The sequence below is a fragment of the Lytechinus variegatus genome, chromosome 1 (genome assembly GCF_018143015.1).
Source record: "Lytechinus variegatus isolate NC3 chromosome 1, Lvar_3.0, whole genome shotgun sequence".
NCBI lineage: Eukaryota > Metazoa > Echinodermata > Echinoidea > Temnopleuroida > Toxopneustidae > Lytechinus > Lytechinus variegatus.
In genome coordinates, this window is record NC_054740.1 from 21,249,480 (window position 1) to 21,273,424 (window position 23,945).

General features: G+C 33.1%; 1 protein-coding gene across 2 annotated transcripts; it reads left to right on the forward strand.

Annotated features, from left to right (window-relative positions):
• Window positions 1-3,223: 3,223 nt before the first annotated feature.
• Window positions 3,224-22,674, forward strand: LOC121409000 (alpha-N-acetyl-neuraminyl-2,3-beta-galactosyl-1,3-N-acetyl-galactosaminide alpha-2,6-sialyltransferase-like). 2 transcript variants are annotated; one of them, XM_041600778.1, is made up of 10 exons: window positions 3,224-3,425; window positions 7,311-7,520; window positions 8,672-8,731; window positions 9,787-9,802; window positions 15,221-15,321; window positions 16,310-16,478; window positions 17,564-17,800; window positions 18,807-18,967; window positions 19,603-19,710; window positions 20,384-22,674. In XM_041600778.1, the coding sequence occupies exons 3-10, from the start codon at window positions 8,673-8,675 to the stop codon at window positions 20,637-20,639; spliced, it is 1,107 nt and encodes a 368-aa protein (XP_041456712.1). In that variant the 5' UTR covers window positions 3,224-3,425; window positions 7,311-7,520; window position 8,672; the 3' UTR covers window positions 20,640-22,674. The 2 variants fall into 2 exon arrangements, with proteins under 2 accessions (XP_041456712.1, XP_041456705.1); XM_041600771.1 differs by lacking the exon at window positions 9,787-9,802 and having other exon boundaries at window positions 3,225-3,425.
• The last annotated feature ends 1,271 nt before the right edge of the window (window positions 22,675-23,945 follow it).

The following is a 23,945-nucleotide window of genomic DNA, read 5'->3' on the forward strand; positions in this document are numbered from 1 at the left end:
GAAATATAGAATACATATTTTACAGGGGCCGTGGAACCAGGGTGGGGGTGCTGGTTGGGCTTCAGCCCCCACTTTTTTCCAAAACCCTGTACAAAAATGTAAAAGTGACCATCTGATGGTGATTCTTTGCATGGTCAGCCCCTCCATCTTTCTAAACCGTTACACTGCTCCTGTTTTATACATCATAAACATAAAATTGACAAACTGAACTTCATCATAATGATAATTTTTTGTGTTGTATTTGATATCACAAAGCAAAATTCAGAAATATTATTACAACGATTTTCACCAAACTTTCATTGATATCTCTCCCTTTTCTGCTTTTTGGACAACCAACTTATTGTTAGGGTGAACTTCTTCCTTTTAGAGACAGGGTAATAATCTCAGTAAATATATATTTTTTTAGTCAAAAGTATTATCCCGTAATTTGGACATCTGTATTATCTTGCTCATTTTAATGCAAAGTGCTAATTAGTATTGATTACTGTAATGAATACATTTCATGAAGTGGGCCTGGTGGTTCTGACTTTCATCTTTCAAGCAGAGCATCATGGGTTGGAATCCTAGTAATTTCCTTCAGCCAGAAATTAGTCCACATTATGCTGCACTCAACCCAGGCCAGGTGAATGTGCACCCTGCAGAAATAATTTCTTACATGCAGTGAGTGCTTGAAGTACTTGAGGGATGTTTCACAAAGATTTAACTATGACTTAAATCACACTTAAATGCCGACGCATATATGAAACGCAACACGCAATCCTATTGATCAATAAGCAGTAGTGCGCGTCCTCTTTTGCATGATCTAACCAATTTGGTTGTGCCATTTATACTGCGCGCAACTAGGCATGTAAGTGCGACTCTAGGTCATACTTAAATCTTTGTGAAACACCCCCAGTTCAAGCTTAAAGCTAGATAATAATAGTGTACCTCAGAATTGATTATTTTTGTATATAATGCTGATTTTTTTTGCCCTTCCTCCCTTTCTGTTGAATCAATTGAATTTATTCTTTTGAACCTTCTTTAAATGATCATTTATTAGACCATTATTGTCTGAAGCAAGGTGGACTTTGGTCATCATTCCTTTTTTCAGTTTAACCTCATTTTCTCACTATTATTAATTTATATGTTTGGTAAGACTTAATTATTGACTTGAGAGAAAGCAAGAGAAGAGGAGGTACCCCATAGGTTGAATGCAAACCAAGATATGTAATCCTTTATGTTATTATTACCCTAGATGTATATTATATATTTTCAAGAAATAAATCATGAATAAGAAAAATTTGACATTGATGTAAAATTATTGGTGTGATAGCAGAAATGGATGAAAATTTTTTGTTTAAATGTATAGAAGAAATCTGATAATGAGGAATTAGAAAAAGGAAAAAAAATTATGTAACTATAAAATTTGAAGGGATAAAGCTTTTTTCTCAAGGCATTGATTGAGGTATAGATATTATTTTAATAGTCAATCAATAAACAATCCTTAAACAAGATTTTAGTCAATATTTATTTATCATTTGAGCAAAGGGGAACTGTTGTATCCTCATATGCATACTTCTTACACATTTAAAGGATTAAAACCTTTCTCATCAATTCCTTTAACTTTGTTCAAACTTCCACGAATCTGATTTTGTGATTGATTTTCATTGCAATTTGAAGTCAGTAAAAGACCAAATACCAATGAGAGACAAAGTTGCAATATGTTATATTTTTCACTTTTTTTGTTTTATGTATTATTTTACAAAAATGCATTAATGATGTTGTTGCTTTTGCACATGATGGAATAAATGGTCGAGAGGAATGGGAAAGTGGATGAGAGAGACAGAGGGGAGAAGAAATATTGTGTGGAAATTTGAGTCTGTACGCAGAGAGAGAGAGGAGAAAGAGATAAGTGTTTCAGTGGAGAAGAGAGTGGGTGTTTGTGTGTGTGCTTTTGTTGTTGACTTTATTTTTAGGGGGAGTTGATTTGTGTCTATATACAATTCATAAATAAGATTACAACTTCATCAGTACAATTCATTATTTCCTTCATTGTGATTTATTCAAATGATAATGCTTGGACTAGCCCTTTAAACTTTACTTTTGTGGTGTCTCCTCTTAGCAGTGCTATCAATTGCATGTATCATAAAATCTGTCAATTTGGATCTAGTGGTTTATGATAAATCAACAAAAACTTTTTTATGTATGTGTTTATGATTTGCACTGAAATATGTTTGATTGGCAACGAGGTAAAGTCATCAAGACAATCTGATATTTATGTTTTCCTTTTCTTTTTAGGGGGAATTTATACCTAAAGTCAGGATTAGCAATTTTTTAAATCATGAACACGATTGGTATCTAAGTAAATGATTGATGTGAGCACAATTTAGCCCAGAAAGGGACATTCTTATCACTCTTTCTAATCATGAATATGATGTGTATAACTTGAAAGGGGTACTCCAGCTTGCAAATAATATAATTTAAGCAGATAAAGTCTGAGAAAACTCCACAGAAACTTGATTTCATCAAAATTGGACAAGAAATAACAATGTAATGACATTCTTAACTCTTATTATCTTGAACAGTTCTATGCATGTCTTCATGAATATGCAATAAATAGGTTGATGATGTCATAACACCAGTTATTCTTTTTTATGTCATCTTTATATGAAATTATATTCAAATTTTGTCCAGCTGAAAAGAAAAAGATTGACACTGGAAAGCCTTCTGAGATTGAATGTGTTACATAATCATTTCAAGGACTTTATGTGTGAATAAATAGAGATGACACATAGATCACTGATTTTGAAATAATGCATGTGCGTGTAGGGGGAGCTTCCCCCCCCCCTTATTCATTCATCACTGTAATCACAAATTATGCATAGGCCCCATCTCGCTAGACAACATAACAAAAACTTGAATTGTGATCAGAATTTTAATTATTTTTATATTGATTTGAAAATCCCTTGTCAATGTCCCCTTGACTTAACAGGCAACACAAACGTGAATTGCGAGCAAAATTTTGATTTTAAATAATAGCCCTATATAGCTATAGTGACCTTTATATTCCAGACCACTTATTTCTTTCGATTTCCTCCTCTTATTTATTCTCTAACCCTCTCATCCATAGTTTTTTCTTTCTTTTCGCTTCCTCTCCCCCACTTTTTTTGATCGCCGGGGGGGGGGGGGTATCCCTATATGGATCCGCCCACTCGGCACCTTCTCATGGGATTGTCATGCGCCTAATTTGCTAGTTTTTCTAGTTGAAGACACCATGAATTTTTCTGGTAAACAAGCGGGGTAAACAAGTCAAGCCACGGAAATTTAATTGAAGATGTTGTATTTGTTCAGTCAATTTTACGAAAAGGCACAGGATTCATATTGATATGGCCTTGATATAATCAGGGAAGTGAGAGGGAATAGTGTGCAGCAACGACGACGTGTTGGTGAGTTTTAGTTAATTCGACTTGATTGAGAAATCAATTTGTAGACCGTATACGAGAGAGAGGCGTGAGTCGAGTGAGGATCACTGAGACTGACTACAGACTAGCGTGTGAAATTTCTTATGCACATAACTGAACGGGGGATATCATGTTTCCGTGATAAGTGTCATGTACCGGTATATGAAAAAGATCACAATGCAATGTGGTGATGATGGTATAGACCCCTATCCATAGCAATGGCCTGGCACTTCATTTTTTTCAGAACAAAAAAATATATAAAAAATAAAATAAAAAGAATTTAAAAAGAAAGCCTGAAATATGATGATTGTTATTGTAATTATGCCAGCATTTAAAATTCCAACACTGGATCTGGATGTATACGATGCAGGGCCCTCCTGACCTTAGACCAAAAGCTTTGGTCTCTGTTATGTTGGTTGTTCTGCTGAAATAGTACCTAGCAGCTCATCAACCTTGTGACAGACACACTGACTACTGAGAGTACATGTATACGAGGAGATCATTTGGGTGTGGAAACGACTCACAACGAACAACAACAATGCTGAGATATGATGGGGTGTCCATACTTCGCGGACTTTTCAAAAATATTTATCAGGCTTAAATTTGTTCACAAAATATTCATAATTTATACAAATCCAATTCAAGAAATAGTGACCTCATTGATGGCAAGATGATTGTAAACTATAAAATCATGGACAAAAATGTAAAGTAGGTCAAGGGGTTTCGCCGGTATCGCGATCTCAAAATTCTATTCCGATCGGCGATTGCGCGCTGCGCAGGAAAACCGTTCTGAAAAAGGTTAAAGTGTGACCTAACTTCGGGGACCAAAATTTTGGGGAAATTTTAAAAAAAGCTCAAGTTCAAAAAGTGAAATATTTATATCAGATTGACGGCAAAATGCTATACAGTGCGTGTAAAAAAAAATGGGACAGTTTTGAAAAGTCTATACAAAATTTGTTTCAAAGTAGTTTTCAGGCTTGAGCGAACACGGGACGTTTTTGTTGGGGGTTCAAAAAGAGGCTTGCGCCAGAAAGGCAGAATATGAGTACTAAATGATCAGATTTCTTGCTAATCAGCTGACTTTCTCTTAACTTTTTCATTATCTGTGCCATATTTTCGAGTTGTCAAATTTTATTTACAAATTGTTTTATTTATTTACTTGAATTATTTTGTTCTTTTTTCAATTAAATCTCTTTTATTTTGAATTTTCTCTCATAGGGAGGAAAAGACTTTTTCAACCCAAGCAAGAAGATTTGAATTATTAATTGGGAAAACTTGTACCATGTATGTAATTATTTAAATCCTTTTATTATGTAAAACAAATTATGTTGTGGTACCTTTAAAAGACATGAATCCTTTTTTCAACGGGTTATTGATGGCTTGACCAAGTTTAAAGGACAAGTCCACCTAAGTTGACAAAAAGTTGATTTTAATAAAAAAGAGAAAAATCCCAAAAGCATAACACTGAAAATTTCATCAAAATCGGATGTAAAATAAAAAAGTTATGACATTTTAAAGTTTCACTTAATTTCACAAAACAGCTCTATTCACATCCTGGTCAGTATGCAAATGAGGAGACTGATGACATCATCCACTCACTATTTCTTTTTTAATTTTATAAATATGAAATATGAAATATTCTAATTTTCTCCTCATTGTCAAGTGAAACAATGATTAATTCCTCCCTGAACATGTAGGTCTGTGTAGATAGCATTGATTTATACTATATGGTTCAGTAACTTCAGTCAAGTTGGTCCTTATTGTCAAATCTGTAAAAAATGAAAAATTGTATGATTCAACCAATAAAAAACAAAAGAAATAGTGAGTGATGGATATCATCGACTGACTCACCCAGTGTTGTGCATATCACTGCTTTGTAAAAAATAAGCTAAATTTTAAAATTCTATAACTTTCTTATTTTACATCCGATTTTTATGAAATTTTCAGCGTTTTACTAGTTTCATTTTTCTCTATTTATTCAAATCTCTGAGGGTGGACTTGACCTTTAATTTTATGCTTGACAGGACAAACAGGAACGGATTCATGTCTTTCAATGGCAATGGTGTATTGAGTCAATTTTGAAGGAGCTACATGTAAATATGGCATATCGGGAAAATGTAATAAAAGTTGTGAGCAAGTGAAGCAAGCACTAAAAAATTCCCACTTTTTTATCACGATATCAAATTTTTTAATAGATTTTGGCATAAAACTCAGAAAATAATATCAAATTTTACTTTCAATCTTTCTTTTTATTTCCCTTTCTCTTTTTTTTCTTCATGATTTTTTTTAATTGAAGGGGGGGGGGGGGGCTTCTCCGAACCCCGCCCATCTGTATGACACTGTTCAATAGGCACCATAACCTTTGTACATTGTAGCACACAATGAAAGGAATTGAAAAAAAAATACAAGCTCTCCTATACTTTGGTTAAAAAAATGTTTTTGCTTGAAGAAGGAATATTCAAAGCTAAAAGAGATCTAACAACAACAGAACAATTCAAGCAAACAAATAGATTGGAAAATGAATTTTGACTGCATAATTTGAAAATTGTGGCAAAGATAATGGAAAGGTTAAGAGGAAGTCTGCTGATTAGCAAAAAGTCTGATCATCATATTTACCATTTTTTGCCATTCTGGCGCAAGTCTCCTTTTTAATCCCATACAAGAACATGTGTTCGCTCAAGCATGAATGAAACTAAATTGTTTTAATGGCATTTGAAAGTTCAAACTTCAGAGCACCTATAAAAACCAAAATATAGACATAATTTGAAGCAAAAATTTTATAGTCAGGGGTTGTGCTGAGTATGAATGATAGGTGTGTTTTTAAAGGGATTATTTCAAGCTGAAAAAAATGAAAAAGATGAAAATACAATGAGCAAAAGTAAAATAAATTAATTGAATCATATAGTTTGTCATCTTTTTAAATATTTAAATATGTACTGTCATGACACATGAATATGTAATAGGTGGGTTGATGATGTCATGTACCCACTTTCCCTTATGTGTGTGTAACAAAGTTCGTTTCAGTAATTATAATTTTTCAGATTAAAGGTAAAAGAGAGTATTTGCAGCAAACAAGTGTTTCATGAGAAAGTCTTTTAAATCAAGATTGTCCAAATGTTATACATCTACATCTGGCACATGAATGTAAACTTATCTTTGTAAAATCATGGAATCTTAGCTCAAAATCAATAATTCTGATGATCACTAACACAGAAAAGCATATGTGGGATATTGTATTAATATTGCTTTGAAAAATACTCGACATTTAATGAAATTCCATGCTTACTTTGCTAATTTCTCAGCAATTACACATTTTTTTTTCCAGAGCTGTTTGGCACATATGAAGTTATGAACACTTAGGTGGTAATATCATTGGATTCTGTTCGAACTCATTTTGAGATCGTTACCACAACTGGTATTTATCTCTAAATCAGTAGTCAATTCTGTTTTTACATTTGGAGGGAAATATGTGAATGAATACAATTTTATATTAATATAATAAAAAAAATAAGTTAGGGATAAAAATCATCAGCTCGCTCATTGCATGATGATACTGTTTCACTGAAATGAGCCATAACTCTAAAATGTCATTTTTTCTGATTTTAATGATTTTAATGAAATTTGAACTTTTGAAGTGCTTTATTTTTCTGTTTAAATATTTTTTCAGCCTGGAGAAACCATTTAAGATGGTCTAGTGTACACTGCATTAAAAATTGGACTTTGAATCGGCAAACATTCATTTCTTTAATGCTCTCAAAGATAAGACGATATTCGCAGTCATATTTTGGCATGATCCGCCTATAAAGTAGATGTGAGTAAACACACGTTCTATGTGGATTACGAATTTCATTAATTTGTTCTCAAACGCAGGAAAGCTGCTGTAGAGAGAGAGAGCAATGTTCAATGCCATCTGAGCTGGATTCAAGATGGATCAGCAAACCATTGTGACATCACAAAGGATATTTTAACCACATACCTCCTATATGCCTCAGTACTTCATGATCCCACCTTGTTTATTTTATATGTTACTGTGACGAGAAGGAGGATATAATGCCATACAGATCTACCCATAGACCCATGGTAAGAAGTTCTTGCTTTTTATGGTAGTAAAATAGTATCTGTTTTCTGTATTATTCATGATGTACTGGTGGCTGTTTCATAAAGCTGTTCGTAAGTTAAGAGCAACTTAAAGAATGACTATGGGATTATGAGATCTTAATTCCAAATGGAGTTTGATATGATGAAACCATTCTTTATAGCTGCATTTAAGTTTTAAGGATTAGGAAACCACTGCTACATGTATGCATGAAGATGTTATCATGCATGTATTAGAATTTAGAAATGAGATTTGAAGATTGCTTAGAATGCCAGAATGCCAGAATATTCCTTGAGTTAGGGAATATTGCAAAAATTGTAAATGAGTGCAGTATTGAGTACTTGTAATCATGATAACTTCAGTTTGACTTAACCTAGACTCATAATTTGGTGTGTATGATACTAGCATGGATCCCAGGAAGCCTATCGATTTTGAGGTCAAAGGTCAAGGTCACAGGGACATGTTTTCATCTTTACCCTTCTGTAGTCCTTGTACATGTAAATGCGATAACTTCAGTTTAACTTAACCTAGGCTCATATAATTTGATGTGTATGATACTAGCATGGATCCCAGGAACCCAGGAAGCCTATCAATTTTGAGGTCAAAGGTCAAGGTCGCAGTGACATGTTTTCATCTTACCCTTCTGCAGTCCCTGTAAATGTAATAATTATATTTTAACCAAGGCTCATATAATAGTGTGTATGATACTAGCATGGATCTCAGGAAGCCTATTGATTTTGAGGTCAAAGGTCAAGATCACAGTGACATGTTTCCATCTTACCCTTCTGAAGTCCTTGTTAAGGCAATAACTTTAATTTAACTTACAGTACAGTACATGTGACCTAGGCTCAAATAATTTGGTGTGTATGATACTAGCATGTATCCCAGGAATTCTATTGATTTTGAGGTCAGAAGGTCAAAGGTGAAGTGGCCACCTTTCACTTTTCTTGCTTGACCAATAACTCCATTTTTCGCGTTACAGGCGGGCAAATTAATGTGTTCGCCTGAGCGACACTTGTTTTTATAGCAAGCATGAACTGTCTTTACAATATGAATACTGATTACTGAGTAGACCTATTTGCTTCTTTGTTGAATGAATTTCATGTTTATAAATTATTTTTTCTTTGAATTTCAGAATGGGATACCTGCAGGCTACAGAAAGTATGCTGAACCTCACTCCAAGTCTCTATGCTGTGTAAGTTCATGCTCAGTATTTTCTTATTCTTTCTTCACCAGGATTTTCTAACAAGTTTATGTTGTACTGAGAGTAATAAACATGAAAGGAATGGAATTTCAGGATACAAGTATGAAAGAAGAGTTAAATGAAATATGCAATTAATGGACTTGAACACTTACATGTAGGTCATAATTTGAACATTTTCTGTATGATGAATGGAAGATATGATTGAAGTATATAGAAAATGAGTATTCTCTCTTGATTATGAAATGATTCAAACATTTTAGGGTTTCGTTTCTTAGAAAAGTGAATGAAAGACTTGTATATAAAAGATAATTGATTTTTGCATGTTTTCAACTTTGCATCATTAGAGAAATGTTTAAAGGTCAAGTCCACCTCAAAAATGTTGATTTGAATCAATAGAGAAAAATCAGACAAGCACAATGCTGAAAATTTCATCAAAATCGGATGTAAAATAAGAAAGTTATGACATTTCAAAGTTTTGCTTATTTTCAACAAAATAGTTATATGAACGAGCCAGTTACATCCAAATGAGAGAGTCGATGATGTCACTCACTCACTATTTCTTTTGTTTTTTATTGTTTGAATTATACAATATTTCAATTTTTACGAATTTGACGATTAGGACCTCCTTGCCTGAAACACAAAATGTTAAAATAATTTAATTCCATGTGTTCAGGGAGGAATGAAACTTCATTTCACATGACAATGACGAGAAAATAAAAATATTTCATATTTCATATAATAAAATACAAAAGAAATAGTGAGTGAGTGATGTCATCAGTTCCCTCATTTGGATGTAACTGGCTTGTTCATATAACTATTTTGTTGAAAATAAACGAAACTTTAAAATGCCATAACTTTCTTATTTTACATCCGATTTTGATGAAATTTTCAGTGTTATGCCTGTTGAATTTTTCTCTTTTTACTCAAATCAAGTTTTTGTTGGGGTGGACTTGTCCTTTAATTTATTTTCTGCAATGATTGTTAACTTATGATATGTAATGCCTAACTATTAAATGATGTTTCATTTGCCTTTCAAATCCATGTAGTATTGAAAATGATGTGGTAAGTAAGCTCAACAAGGGTTATGCATTCAGCTTCATTGCTTTCTTTCTTCTTTAATTCTTCTCTCTAACTAATCATTATTTTTCTCCCACTCCTGATTCTGGTTTTGGTTGATTAGCACGGAAAGGGTTATATTAACTTGGTATACAAGCAGTTGGATTATTACTTAGATCAAATCCCACATGGGCTAAACCCATTTGGTCTATTAATTCGGTCTAATTATCATTTGATCTACTCTACACTTTGTCTTATATCCCGTTTTTGCCTAATTCTGATTCCTAATTTAGTCTCATGCCAGTGGAGTCTACTTTCAATTTCATCTATTTATAAGTGATTTTTAAAATTTGTTATCACAGACTATTCATCTAATTGAATATGGTGTTGAACACTAAATGAATAATAATAATGGATTTGTATAGCACACGTATCCACCTTGCTACATTGTAGGTGCTCAGTGCGCTCCTATATTACCCTGGCTGCTGTGCACAGTTCTTTGAGGAATCACTTCCTTCCAGTACTTATTTACCTCACCTGAGTCAATTGCAGCACAGTGAGGATAAATTTCGTGCTGAAGAAAAACAGGCCATGGCTAGGATTCGAACCCACGACCCTCTGTTTGAAAGGCAAGAGTCAGAACCACTAGACCATGACACGCCCTAAGCACATCTAAATGGACTTTAGAATTGTTTAAATATAATAAGCCAGTTCGTAGTTCCTTTCTGCGCATGATCAAAAGATTCTACGCATGATCAGAAGAAGGTCATTTGTACTAAAGTGACATGGTGCTTTAAAATCTAATGAGATAAGCACCAACTTTGATGTCTTGATTATTCTTTTGAATTGTCGTTTTCATTTACATCCACAAAAAACAACAATGCTTCCACGAACGACAGGTATTTCAGTTTGTCAAGTACATTGTGCAACATGCTAAGATATGCATTCAAAGTAGGAATGCAACAAATACCTTCATTAAGTGTTCATTGGTGTGCTATTCTAGTCACCTGGTCTATTCAATTTCTTCATCCTGCTATGTAAGGCAAGCTTACGTAATATCTTGCTTTGAAATCTGCCTATCATGATGAAAGAAATGAAAGGTCATTTGACCAAAATTGCCCATGAAGTAACTACGAACTGGTCTATTGGTATAGCCTTTATACTGGAAATAAGGGTAATGGGCTAGATGATAATTCCACCAACTGGTTAGTAGACAAACTGGTTAGTAGACAAACTGGTTAGTAGACAAACTAGGATTAGACCAAGTGTGATGAGACCAAATGGAAAGTAGGCAAAGCAGGCATAGACCAATCAGTAATTTACCCAATGAAAGGCTGAATATATATTTCTTTGAAAATAAATGGAAAGTCAGTTCTTATTCAAGATGAAATTGCAAAATTTGATACTTTACCTTGATACCCCCAAATGGTTCCTTTGCAAGATAAATGATTTGAATTTCAAAGTTGCGAACCAAATTTAATGATACGATGGGGGTTGATGTTCGGACACTTTTATAGTTTTAAAGCCTTCTTTTTGTCTTGAGATTACATAAAAACTATAAATTGAATAGTGGTAATCTTCTTCAATTTTGTTCTTTATAACATTTCCTAACACTTTTTACTAAATATTGATAAAACTATGTTTGTTACCTTTTCCAAATGGCTGTTTAAAATCAAATGTGTGGACACACAAAAAAACTGGGTATATAATCTTACATGAAACTTACAGGCCTATGTATAGGGATGTTCATCTTAACACTAATTTCTAACTTGTTAATAGTGTTCGGCTGATAACATCTTTTGTTAACTTTTGAATATTATTCTAGTAAGATACAAACTAAATTTACATCTTTATTCACTTCCATTGACACAAACATACAATTAATATAATGACACACCCTAAAGATTACCACTAAATATCAAATTTGATTTTTTTTTCTTTTATGTGCTTTCATCTACACTAACAGATTTCTGTTGAACACTGAACATCTTGGGAGTATTTCATGAAGATTATTGTCTGTGATTTTTACCTATCATTTGTTATAAGCTACTGAAATCCTTGCATCTGATTGGCTCAGAGCAAATTTATATCACTGACAAGATGCTTTATGAAACAACCCCCATTGGCTAATTATTTTTATTTTGCAATACTTTTCCCTTGGATTTATTTCACTAAATACATGTATTGCACTAATGACAACTATTTACATGTACTCAGTTGACACTCTAACTTTGGGTGATTGGTTCTAGTAACAGGTGTGGTAATGGATTATAACTCATACATCAGTTTTGTTGAATATTGATGTTGTGACAGGCTCATGTATAGTTATAATAATATTGGAAGATGGAGTATTTATTTTGTTTGAATTGTATACAGGATGTCTAGTTTGTCTGCAGTTCTGCACATTTGGGATCAGTGCAATTTCATAAATCAAAGAATACATACAACAGCCACAAAGTTTGCATCTGCAAATGTGCAGTGCAAAAATTAAAATTTTAGTCAAACTTATGAACATTATTTTGACTTAAGTCATTTCATACAGGCCTAAAAATGTAGTTTTCCACGTAAAACTTCTGTCAACGAATGTCTCTTAACGAATGGTATACACTGTACATACACAGAGCATCAATGTTCGTTCAATGTAACAAGGAATGATATTTGTTAAAGAGTGTTCTTCTTATTTGAATGAGATTTTTGACACACAGTATAGAAAAAACAATATCAAAATGAAACTTTTGTGGCATGTTAGAGAAATTCCTTTTTAACCTTCAGTCCAATTTTGGGTGGACAAACATCCTAGTAGTATTAGAACTGCAAAAAAGGGAAGAGAGGTCATAAATTGTAATGATATTTTTTAATACAAATGTACAATTTGATGATGTTTTTATTATTATAAAGAATAAATTGAATTTTAATTTGAAATCGAATTGAATTTGAATGAACCTAACATGGTTCCTGCTCTATTTGTGTGTGTGTGTTATTTTACGAAATCAATCAAAGAAAATTTGAATTGATTTGAATGAGACACAGATGCAATGGGAGATTAACATAGGCAGGTGGGCTATCATGTGCAGTGTATATATGCAGACTCATTACCTTCATTAACCAAGTACGTCCTGTCTGGGGTTAGCAGGATATTAGTGAACTTACTTTATTTGAGACAAATTAACTTGTATAGGTGTGAATAGCTTGTAATAGGGATTAAACAATGATGCATACACATCTTTCCTTGTGCAATATATTATAACAGAGAACTGGTGATGCTTTTAAGGTTTAGAGCAAGAAGGCTTTATGTACATGTAGCTGCAGTCTCCTACTTAAGTCTGCAGGCACAGACCCTAATTGAATCTTTGATTAACAGGTGGGTCTTCAGAAAAGACTAGCACATATAAAACTTGCTTTTGAAGGCCTTCAGTATATTCATTAGAGACAGTGGTCCGTATTCTGAAGTCGGGTTTAACTTAAACTCAGGTTTAAAGTTGTGGTTTAAAGTATGGATAGCCAATTGCTACATAAATCACTAACGGTAGAGATATCATATTTCAGCTCATTTGGCTCTCAAATCATTCATAATTGTCTAGGTAGTATAAATAGATGATTGTCTTCACCATCGATGAATCAGGAAAGAGCATAGTAAATATAAGAAACAAACAATTTATTTTAAAAAATGACACTTTTGGCTTCCAATAATTTTAGCACAGAGTTAGACCATGGTCTACGTTAAACCTGACTTCAGAATATGGGTCAGTGATTATCTGTTTCTGAAAATCTGTAATTCCATTTCAACTTGATCTAAAAATGGAAATTCCGTTGTGTCACTGAAAATGACCTAAATTTCATTTTGCAAAGGTTTAATTACATGAATTTTTACATGAAAAGTATAAGAACCAAATGGATTTTCCGTTTTCTTTTTATCGGTAAAATGGAATATCACTGTCCCTACATTGTAAGCTGTGTATTCACACCCTTTAACCCAAGTGAGGGAGATCAGGGGTCCGTTGCAGAAAGAGTTGCGTTTAAACGCAAGTAAAAAAATCAATCGCAAATCCCAAATGCGCGCTGTTGATTGGTTGAAAATCATGATTTTTAGAGTTGCGCATGATTTTTAGAGTTGCGATTGATTGCAAAACTTTCTGCAACGGGCCCCTGCACAGCAGTCCTGCTAATCATACTTATTAAGACAATGCGCCTGGGGCACTAGTGGTCTTCTTGCGTGCATAATAATCATTGGAAATGTTGTTTTGACCACTGGTACTACTGTGTATTGGGGATTGTCTATCTTATTTTATTGCATCAAGGAATAAAGACTTTGATAGGATTGTTTTGGTAGGTTTTAATGACTTTGAGGATATCAGTGAATCATCATACCAGGGAACCAGCTTGATTATTTTACAGTGGCCCTGAAAAACAAACAAACAAATAAATGCTGGTAAAGACATGCAAACCTTTTGGCGGATGCTAGAAGCATCATACATTAGATTTACAGACCCTACACTGTGCCACCAAAAAGGAGTTTGTGCGCAAACTTGCTCTATTCTGATTGTTTTTCCCATCAGACGGGGTGAGACTAATTTACTATTAGGCCTTAAATAGCCAATCAGCACTCACTATTTTGCGCCAGTCTGATTACATGCCTTTTGTTATATTCTTTTGTTGTGTTCACTTCCATTCATTTGTACGTCATACTCTGAAGAGTGCTCAATGAAAAGTTTTAGTATGGCTCTCCTTCGCGTTATTTTCAAACCTTTTTAAATGTTAACTATATTCCAGTGACCATTATGGTCTCCATGATCAGTTCTAAGTACATGTAAAGTGTATGGTCTCAACTGTCCTGTGGGTATTGTGTGTATGTACATGTATTACATGTATATTACCATCTTGTAGTATGCTGTCTTCTTTTATTTTATTTTTTTAACTTAAGAATCACATTCCAGGGGAGCATTTCATCAACATTATTTTTTTTCTGACAAATTGTCTGATTTGACAATTTTCTTAGGTTATGATTGACTGAGAAGCACAACTATATGTTACTATGGTAACTGTCGGTTAATGACAACTTGTCAGTACTAACAACTTTTATGAAATGATCCTCTGTTTTCTTATTCTTCTCATCTAATGTATATTCTAGGCCCCGTTTTACAAAGAGTTACGATTGATCCGATCAATCTCAAGTCTATGGAAATCCATCAGTGTCATAACTTTTCCTTTTGGAAATTTGCTCATTGTCTTTTGAAAACAAAGAGAAGCATACTGAATTGTCAAGAAAACAGTGAGTGTATGAATATAAGACTTGTTTCTAGAAAATATTTTGAACAAGCATGTAATTTAGATGTTGACATTGCTGGCTTTCCATAGTTGCGATTGATTGGATCAATTGCAGCTCTTTGTAAGATGGGCCTCTTTTGTTATTTTCTATTGGTTCAGTGTGGTTGCCCTAATATCTTTGCTGTGATTCTTCTCTATGGGATGTTGGCTATCATCTTTATGATTGTCTTTATCTGCTTTAGTACTTCGTCAGGACGCCAGTTAGTAAACTATTTTCTTTTCTTTTAATGTTTTGAAGTATAAAATATATCTTCTGTGATAACAAGAAATTTGTGATCCACTTTCATGTGATTGATATAAAGGAGATTTCTGTTGTGTAACAACAGGTTGTTTAAATTGGACTGAACAGAACTGTTTAAATAGATAATGAAAGTAAACTTAATAACTTATACATCATAAAGTCTTGCGAATTTGCATGCTTCAGACATTGTAAATGATGATAATTATAATAATGATAATGAAAATAATAGTAATGATGATGATGCTGATGTTGAAAATAACAATAATAATAATATGATGTTTTATGAAGCGCACTTCGTCAGAAGATACTTATGGCACAAGCCTTTCATTATTTTCAAGACTACATCTGAATGAGCATTTTATTAATCAGGAGAAGGAACGTGTCTGCACAAATGGCAAATGTTAATAATTGAGAGGTAAACAAGGCATAGATGGATTAAATTTTAACTTTTTAATCTTATTTTATTGATGTCATTACCTCTCAGTATATTTACCATTCTGATATTACATTATTAATGCAAACATGTTCTTTCTCCTGGCTGATTAAACATTTTTGATAAAAAGAAATATTTTTTTCCCATGACTTAGGTTATTATTATTATAGAATAAAGTTTATTTACATCATGGGATGTGGTCGTTTACCCTTCAGTTGCCAGTTTTGAAATTTCTTTTTGTACTTTTGTTAAAAATATGTAGCTGTTTACTTCACTCCCTCCATGGGTTAAAAGAATAGAAAATGTAAATTAAGATTTAAAGTTGAATGTTATAGCATGAAGTAGTCTGTGCAAATTTGATAAATCTTTGTGATTTTTCATTTGAAAAATCAAACAATCAGACAAATATAATGCATCACTACATGCATGTATGCCTGGGAGTCCTTTTACATTTTGTGAGACACATTTACACATGTACCCAAGTGACTTTCAATTCTTTTATTTTCAAATTTAGATATGAGCGAGATAAGGATCCCTTCAGTTCCAAGACCTTCTATAAGAGAAAAACAAAAGAAGATATTGAACTTTATAAACCAAAAGAAGAGAAAGGAGAACATATTGAGGTATTAAGGAGAAGATTAACTGATCTCACTGATGGCTACAGAGATATTAAAGATCTTAAGGTAATATTGATAAAACGGGCTGTAACACAAAGCTTAGATATCATTGATCAATTAAGTTGATTGCATAGAATACAATGTGCAATTAAACGTGAAAATCAAACATACGATTAATCGCTAACCTTTGTGTTACAGGACCTAGGAATTGAAAAGTTTTGATATAATGATGAAAATGATCAGCATTAATATGTAATTCCATAAAATGTGTCAGGTATACTTGTATGTCAAATATCATTCGCATCTGATGACAATATAAAATGCTTTAAAACAAATCTGTCCCCATGAAGGCTCTATCCCATTGATGTTTAGGCCTGGTCACACCGGTCGAGTGTTGTTGGAGCGGTAGGGAAAGAGGGTCGAATTTCGCTTTCAAAATTGAGGAAAAAATCGAAAACAAAAAAACAACTATCAAATCGAAAATGGTAAATGGTAGCGAGCGGTGATGATTTTTTTTCTCCGCTCCACGACCGCTCCAATAATGCTCGGCCGGTGTGACCATGCCTTTAACTGTAAAATAGGCAGTGCTGTTGAGTGGTTGTGCTTACCTTGATAAAAAAAAAGAAAATGAGTTCTGATGAACATTCCAACATTTTACTTTTTCAAATTCTATCATAACCACAGTCAAATCAATGTTCAGGAAGTTTCTGTTTAAAAAAAATGCAATGTGAGGAACATCTGGTTGATTTCTCATGAAAAATAATCACCTATTAAAAGGATCGAATTCCATGCTGCTTCAAACCCCTCCTGGGGATTTCACATCCTGACATACTGAGTCGAATCCAATACATGTTTCATTTAATTCTTAATATGCCAATTTAATTACAGCTATATAAGATAAATGTGTATTATTTTGTGCAAAGTGAAAGAGAGATAATAGATGTACCCATGGGTAATTCATCCTATTTTAGTACCTTAAAGACCCTAGATGGGGGTTATAACCTATTTAATATTGTAGGGCTTTATAAAGATATTAAACTCAGACCATTAGCATTGTAATTGTACCTGTTGCTGATTATTTTAAAAGATATTTAGTTAGTGAGAAAAAGCCAACTCATGTTTGATACTGCATTTTTTGTTTCCATCTGTAGAAAAAGTATTATAATCATTGCAAGACCTGTTCAGTAGTCACCAGCTCTGGACGTCTGCTCTTTCACCAAGCTGGCGAAGAGATCGACTCTGCGGAATGTGTCATTCGTATGAACAATGCCCCTGTTGTTGGATATGAGGAATATGTGGGAAAGAAGACAACCTCACGGATTGTGTGCTTCCGATCTGTTGCCAATTTGAAGAAGAGCATGTTAACTGGCAAAGGATTTACAAAGGAGGTGAGAAAATACTTGTATTTCAGGATAAAACCTTTGGATAGATCTGCAGTGGTAATGTGAATAAAAAGAAAGTAAGAAAGAGAGTGAAAGAAGTGAAGATGGAAGGGTGAGAAAGATAGATTAAGAGAAAATTGAAATGAAAAAAAAAGATTTACTTAAGGAGAGACGCACTTATTTTTTTAAAATAAAAATACAACAAAAGAGGAGGGGTGGGGGGGGTTGGGTAAGAAGGTGGAGAGAGAAAGAGGGAAGAGATAGTGCAGGCACAATAGATCATGTCTTTAAGGCTACATGTAGGTATGTGAATTTATTTAATCAAAAATTAAAGCACATCTGTTTCAATTTGCAAGAGAATATTAGGGGACATCTCATTATATTACATAGGTCATGTAGATTCGAATCAGTGATAGGTCAATACGCCATCACGTGACCATAGCTGCGAGGATCGCATTTGTTATATTCTAGGTTTTGACGTCACCTCGGGGAATATACTGCGTTGTATTTTCAATTGCGGCGTTATATCCACTAAGGTGACGTCACTCGCTGCATACAAGTTGCGTAACAAGTGTAAACATGTACGCACTAATGTTAGCGCGTCGATTGCATGAAGAACGCGCTTGATGTATTAAAAAAAATCTATTATGACGTAGATGGATCAGAGCTGTAGCAAGAATTTCGGGTTTGAGCCAGATGATGAATGCAATTTCTGATGACGAATCCACATATACTATATAATATAACAGATATTGCCTGGTCCATCGTTTTAATAAATAACATTTCTACTCCCCTCCGAAGCTATATTTTTCCCTCGGGATAATATTTTCCCTCAGCGCTGCGCGCTTCGGGCAAAATATAATCCCTTGGGAAAAATATAACTCCGTCGGGGAGAGGAAATGTTATATTCAAACTCTAGGTAGGCAATATCTGTATAATATTATATACTACGTTATGGATGGTTTTCTATGTTATACATACCATATTTGGGTTATTATTATCCTTGTAACAGGTGGTAGTATGGGGTGCTGAGAATCCTAGCCATGGTAGATGGGCCATGTCTAAACTTAAGATGTTCTTCAGGCAGTACTTACAAACTAAATGGTTTTCTCTCAAGGATGGAGGTGAAGAGATAGCCAACGCAATCTTTGAATCAGAGACAGGTATATCAAGGTAAGTCACACCTGGGTCCCATAACACATAACCTAATTGTATGCTTAATTTTGATGATTGATTTACATTGTAGTCAATGAAATCGTTAACAAAATATTCTATGATGATTTCTAACTAAGCTTTGTCATTTAGGACCCTTGATACCATTTCATCAAACTTGTCAGTTGTCTATTCTTCTTCTGGCCCATGTTTCTTTGGCACAGCAGAATGAATCAAATGTCAGAACTCAATTACAAAGGTTGGATTCTGGTTTTCCAGGTATAACTGACATGGGCCTAATGTGGTTACTCACATATCTTTTCAAAGTGTAAATTCACTTGTTTGAAATCAGAAATTAAATGAGGTTAGTGTTTGGATTGTTATACCTACAGTTAACCATTCATATTTTATTGTAACTAACTGCATGATACCTAAAATATATTTGAGTGAAATCGAAATGGCCAATACTAGAATCGCCCATGAACTGTTTCCTGTTTAAAAAAAATATTCGTAATGATATTATGTAAGCCTTCAAGATCTTTAAATAAAATTTGTGTTCTTATGACGAGATTGAAATATATATCTTTATTACCAATAATTTAATTTAACTCAACTTGTTACCGAAGTTGATAAGTATTTTTCATCCATTTTGACAGGGAGAAGTCACATACCTGGCTTTCTACTGGTTTATTCACCATGCTCTTTGCTCTACAAACCTGTGATAATATTACAGTATATGGAATGGTGGATGAAAACTACTGCAAGTAAGATATCTATAGAATATTATTTTTTTATTTATACTACTCTTTCAATTAGCTATAAAAGAGAGGTTAATTTGTCTGGCGAAGTGACCTGATAGTCAAATAAAGAAGTGGGAAAGTATTTTCAATATCTTCCTGTTGAAGTATTAGTTGAAGGCACAGTTTGGAAATAATTTAGAGCTTAAATAAAGCTGAAGGCCTTTTTTTCTCAATTCGTAATGTGTACATGATTAACTGCTCATATTGATTTTGTTTGTCTTTGGCAACTCATACTTTGTTTAAAATGAGATAAATGAAATTTGTATTTATCTCCCTTAATTTGTGCCAATTCACAGTTTCTTTAAAATCTATGGTTACTGACATTAAAACCTTTTTACAAAGAAATACTCATTAGTATAGTATTTTATATTATCTCTAAGTCATACTGACAAAAAAAATAAAACAAATCCAGGGGGTATGTATGTGCAATTTTATAAAGGGGGGGGGGGGGGGTGGGTGGGATTTAAAATCAGATGTATGATTGTAGATTACAAAACTCATTCAGATTTGATGATATATAAAGCCATATTCTTCTCTTGGTGAAAATGTTTCAATTCTAGCATTCATATCAGGAATGGATATTCTATAAGTGAAATTAAATGTGTTTGCCTTTTTAAATATCCTTTTTTTTATCTAGGTTACATAAAGAAATAGAAGCACCTTACCATTACTATGAAAACCTGCCATGGAACGAATGTGAGTTTCTCAACATGCATGAGAACAAAATGAAACAAGGACATCGTTATCTGACGGAGAAAGCCCTCTATCGCCGCTTTGCGTCCATGTTCAATTTAAATTTTAAGTATCCAGCGTGGGACCTGACCAATGCATCACATGTTGATTTCAAGAGCCCATTTAGAGAGAAATACATGAAGGAACACACAAAGAGGTGACACTTTCCAGATCAAGTGTTAGTGTTTAAATAGACTACTATGTGTGGATGATCAATGCAAATTGCGGTGTTAATTATTAAAGTGCCATGAAGGTGTTGTGTTTAGATAGGATGCTATGAGTGGGTGATCAGTTCAAACTATGGTGTCAATCATGTGCAGTGTAAAGTGCTTGTTTAGCATACTATTCTTATATGATAATTGAAAATTACAACAGATACTTTCAAGTTCATATGAACAATCATGAAGTTTTACCAAAAATGAAACAATATATAGCAAATCATATTATGGTAGGCAAATTTTTTTCATTTTACCCTGATAATATCGATGAGCAGCAAATTCATCAAAATGTGAGGTAATAGAATTTTGATATTCATTTAAGCACTAGAAGTTTAGTCCCTTTTGAAATAACAGTAAACTTCAAATGCATATACTAAACCTATGCACACAACGTCACTTAGGATGACACCATGCAAGAGCTGAAAATCAACATTATAATGTCATGTGATCACACTGTATAATGTCATGTGATCACACTATGTATTGTCATGTGATCACCCTGTATAGTACATTTCAGTACTATCAATTCAGTAATATAACTACTCAGCAACCGCAGAATAAAATGTGATACAGTTTTATTTGTATAATTCTAGTGACGGTGTTTGTTCAGATGTATGTCTGATGCTGTATTCTTTCGTTACAAACCTGATCAAGGCTTATAATGAGTTTATTTGAATTTATCTTACATATATGAGTTCCACAAGGATAATGCAATTTGATTCTATTTAGGTGAGATGTACATCTAAGATTCTTGATGTGAGCTTTAAATAGATCATCTAACTGTTTGAAATAAAGGCAAATCAAATTACGTATATTCTTATTTCTAGAGATAAGTGCCTATCACTTTGAATCTATAGATTAAAACAATTTTTTAATATGAATGAAACTTATTGTTGTATAATAAATTATATTAGATAGAACTGTATTTCAAGTGATTAATGTTCTATATAGATATATGTAGATTTGATATTCCTGAAGGAATTATTTGCTCTATGCCTTGAATCTCACTGTTAAATGAAAAGGTAGATGAATGAAAAGATTAAAACTCAGAAGAAACTATGCTCCACAATATTCAAGAATGATACTGCTCAACTTTATAGTATTCTTTTTTTCTTCATATTTACAAATAAGCCTTTTTGTGAAATGGTTCTGTATTCATTGTCTTATGAAACAAATTTTTTGTTTTATCAAGTTATCTGTATATATGGCTACCCGTCTATCTTAGTGAAGTATGTTATCCGAGTCCTGTATCTGGCTACATCTTCATCTCTTTATTATTATTTGAGTCTAGCATTTTCTAAATTTATGCTACTTAACGATCCATTATTTTATATTTTGCCTTTTTGACTTCCTAATTTTCTACTTATGGAAAATGATGTTATTTTCAATTTATCTAACATTTGCACAGTTTTTACAAGTTAATTTATGTTAATTTAGTTTGAATAGTGGATCGTTTCTTGAAGCTTGTCAGCACTGAAAAGTTGTCATTCTATGATAGTTAGTTACCATAGTAACCAGTGCATATCAGTCAATCAAAACTGAGGATTTCACTAAAATTGCCAGAGCTGACAATCTATTTAGTGCTGACAACTTTTATTAAACATATTTACCATGTCTGAGAGTATGGGGAGAATTCAACAGTTTCAATGTCAGCACAAATTTAATGACGACATTACACATGGGAGATTGAATCGATAATAAACACTTTTGAAAATAGGCCTAACTAAAGAAATTAACAAAATGATAAAGATTAGAGATTTAGAATTGATTACTCATAGACAGGGATTTTTTAAATATATGTCTCAAATAAAAGTATTGGTTTGAATAATTTGCTTCCTTGTATGGAATGGGGAAGTATTTTCAGCATGCAATTTCTATTTACAACTTTCTAATTACATTGACTTATATTATATTGGGGGAATTAGATAACCGAGAGAGTGCATAAAATGTTATAAGATTTTTCAGATATTCAATTGATGATAAAAATGAACAGTCACTAGTACGTTTGTGTAAGATTTGAATGTGAGAATAAGTATCTCCAAACTGTCCAATATTTTGTGCAAAACCATGCACAAAGTTGTAGGATTTTTGTTTCTTCTGCAAAAGTTATGTGTAAGTATTGATAATGATTATAGTAACATTTATGTAGGGCTTATTACATTGCATCTTTAAGCGATTTACATGTACAAAATGCTATTAGTATACAGAAAAATCAATTAGGACCAAAGTTTTATGGCCAAGGTTTATTTGTTTTGTAGTTCCAAATACCCTTGATTCTAATCACTCTTATTCTTGTGATCTAAGCTGTTGATCAGACCTCTCAATTTACTTATATTATTCTCCTTGATTTTCACCTTAATTTTTTGTCTCAGGTCACATGATCAAAGTCAAAGGTCATGTACGGTCAATGAACTTTGGCCACGTTGGGGGTATTTGTTGAATTACCATCATATCTCTGTAAGTGTATTGGTCTAGTTCATAAAACGTGGAAATAAGAGTAACCAAGTATCACTGAATATCTTGTGCGAGTCATCGTAGTTTTCAAAGTCAGCACTGCTGCTATATTGAATAGCGTGATGCAGGTGAGACCGCCAGAGGCATTCCACTTGGTTTTCTATCATTGTAAATGGTTTCCCTTTTATCATGTCTTGTAAAATAGTTATTTTTGTCATGTATGAGTTGTGTTTACGTACTTATGCATTTCATCATTGTCATGCATTTCATACATAATTTATGCATTTATATAAATTTTTGTGAATTTTGATTGCATTTGTAAAACTCTGTATGCTGTTTTAATTTACACTTTGATTAACCAATGTATTCTTGATTTCATGCCATTTTGTAATTCCATGTTGATTTTCTTGCCTGAATTTTGCCAAATGTGAACCAAAAATTTGATGAGTGAATTTTTGCTTAGTATTAGCTTGTGCAATGTGAAACTCATTATAATTAATTTTATTCCATTTGATCAATGTATGAATGAAATAAAAAAAAACGTTGTTTTGTGCAATCAGTGAAGATTGGACCACTTGAAAAAATGTTTTGACAGTATTGTCATTTCTTAATGATTGTGAAACATACACTATTAATGTATTCAAGTATTTTAGAGCAACTTTATTAAAAGGGAAGATAACCCTGGTGTAAAGATGCTTCTATGAAAGAAGGAAAACAAAGAAACATCAATTTATAATACTAATGATCAGTAACCGAAATATTTGGTGCTTATTTTAATCAAGTATTCTCATTTTA

Excerpts from the sequence above, each read along its gene's own strand:
- LOC121409000 (XM_041600771.1), top strand. The coding sequence starts at position 7,491 with ATGCCATACAGATCTACCCATAGACCCATG. Across the intron at positions 8,732-15,220 it reads ACTCCAAGTCTCTATGCTGT|TGTGGTTGCCCTAATATCTT; the intron begins GTAAGTTCATGC and ends CTATTGGTTCAG. Across the intron at positions 15,322-16,309 it reads AGTACTTCGTCAGGACGCCA|ATATGAGCGAGATAAGGATC; the intron begins GTTAGTAAACTA and ends TTTCAAATTTAG.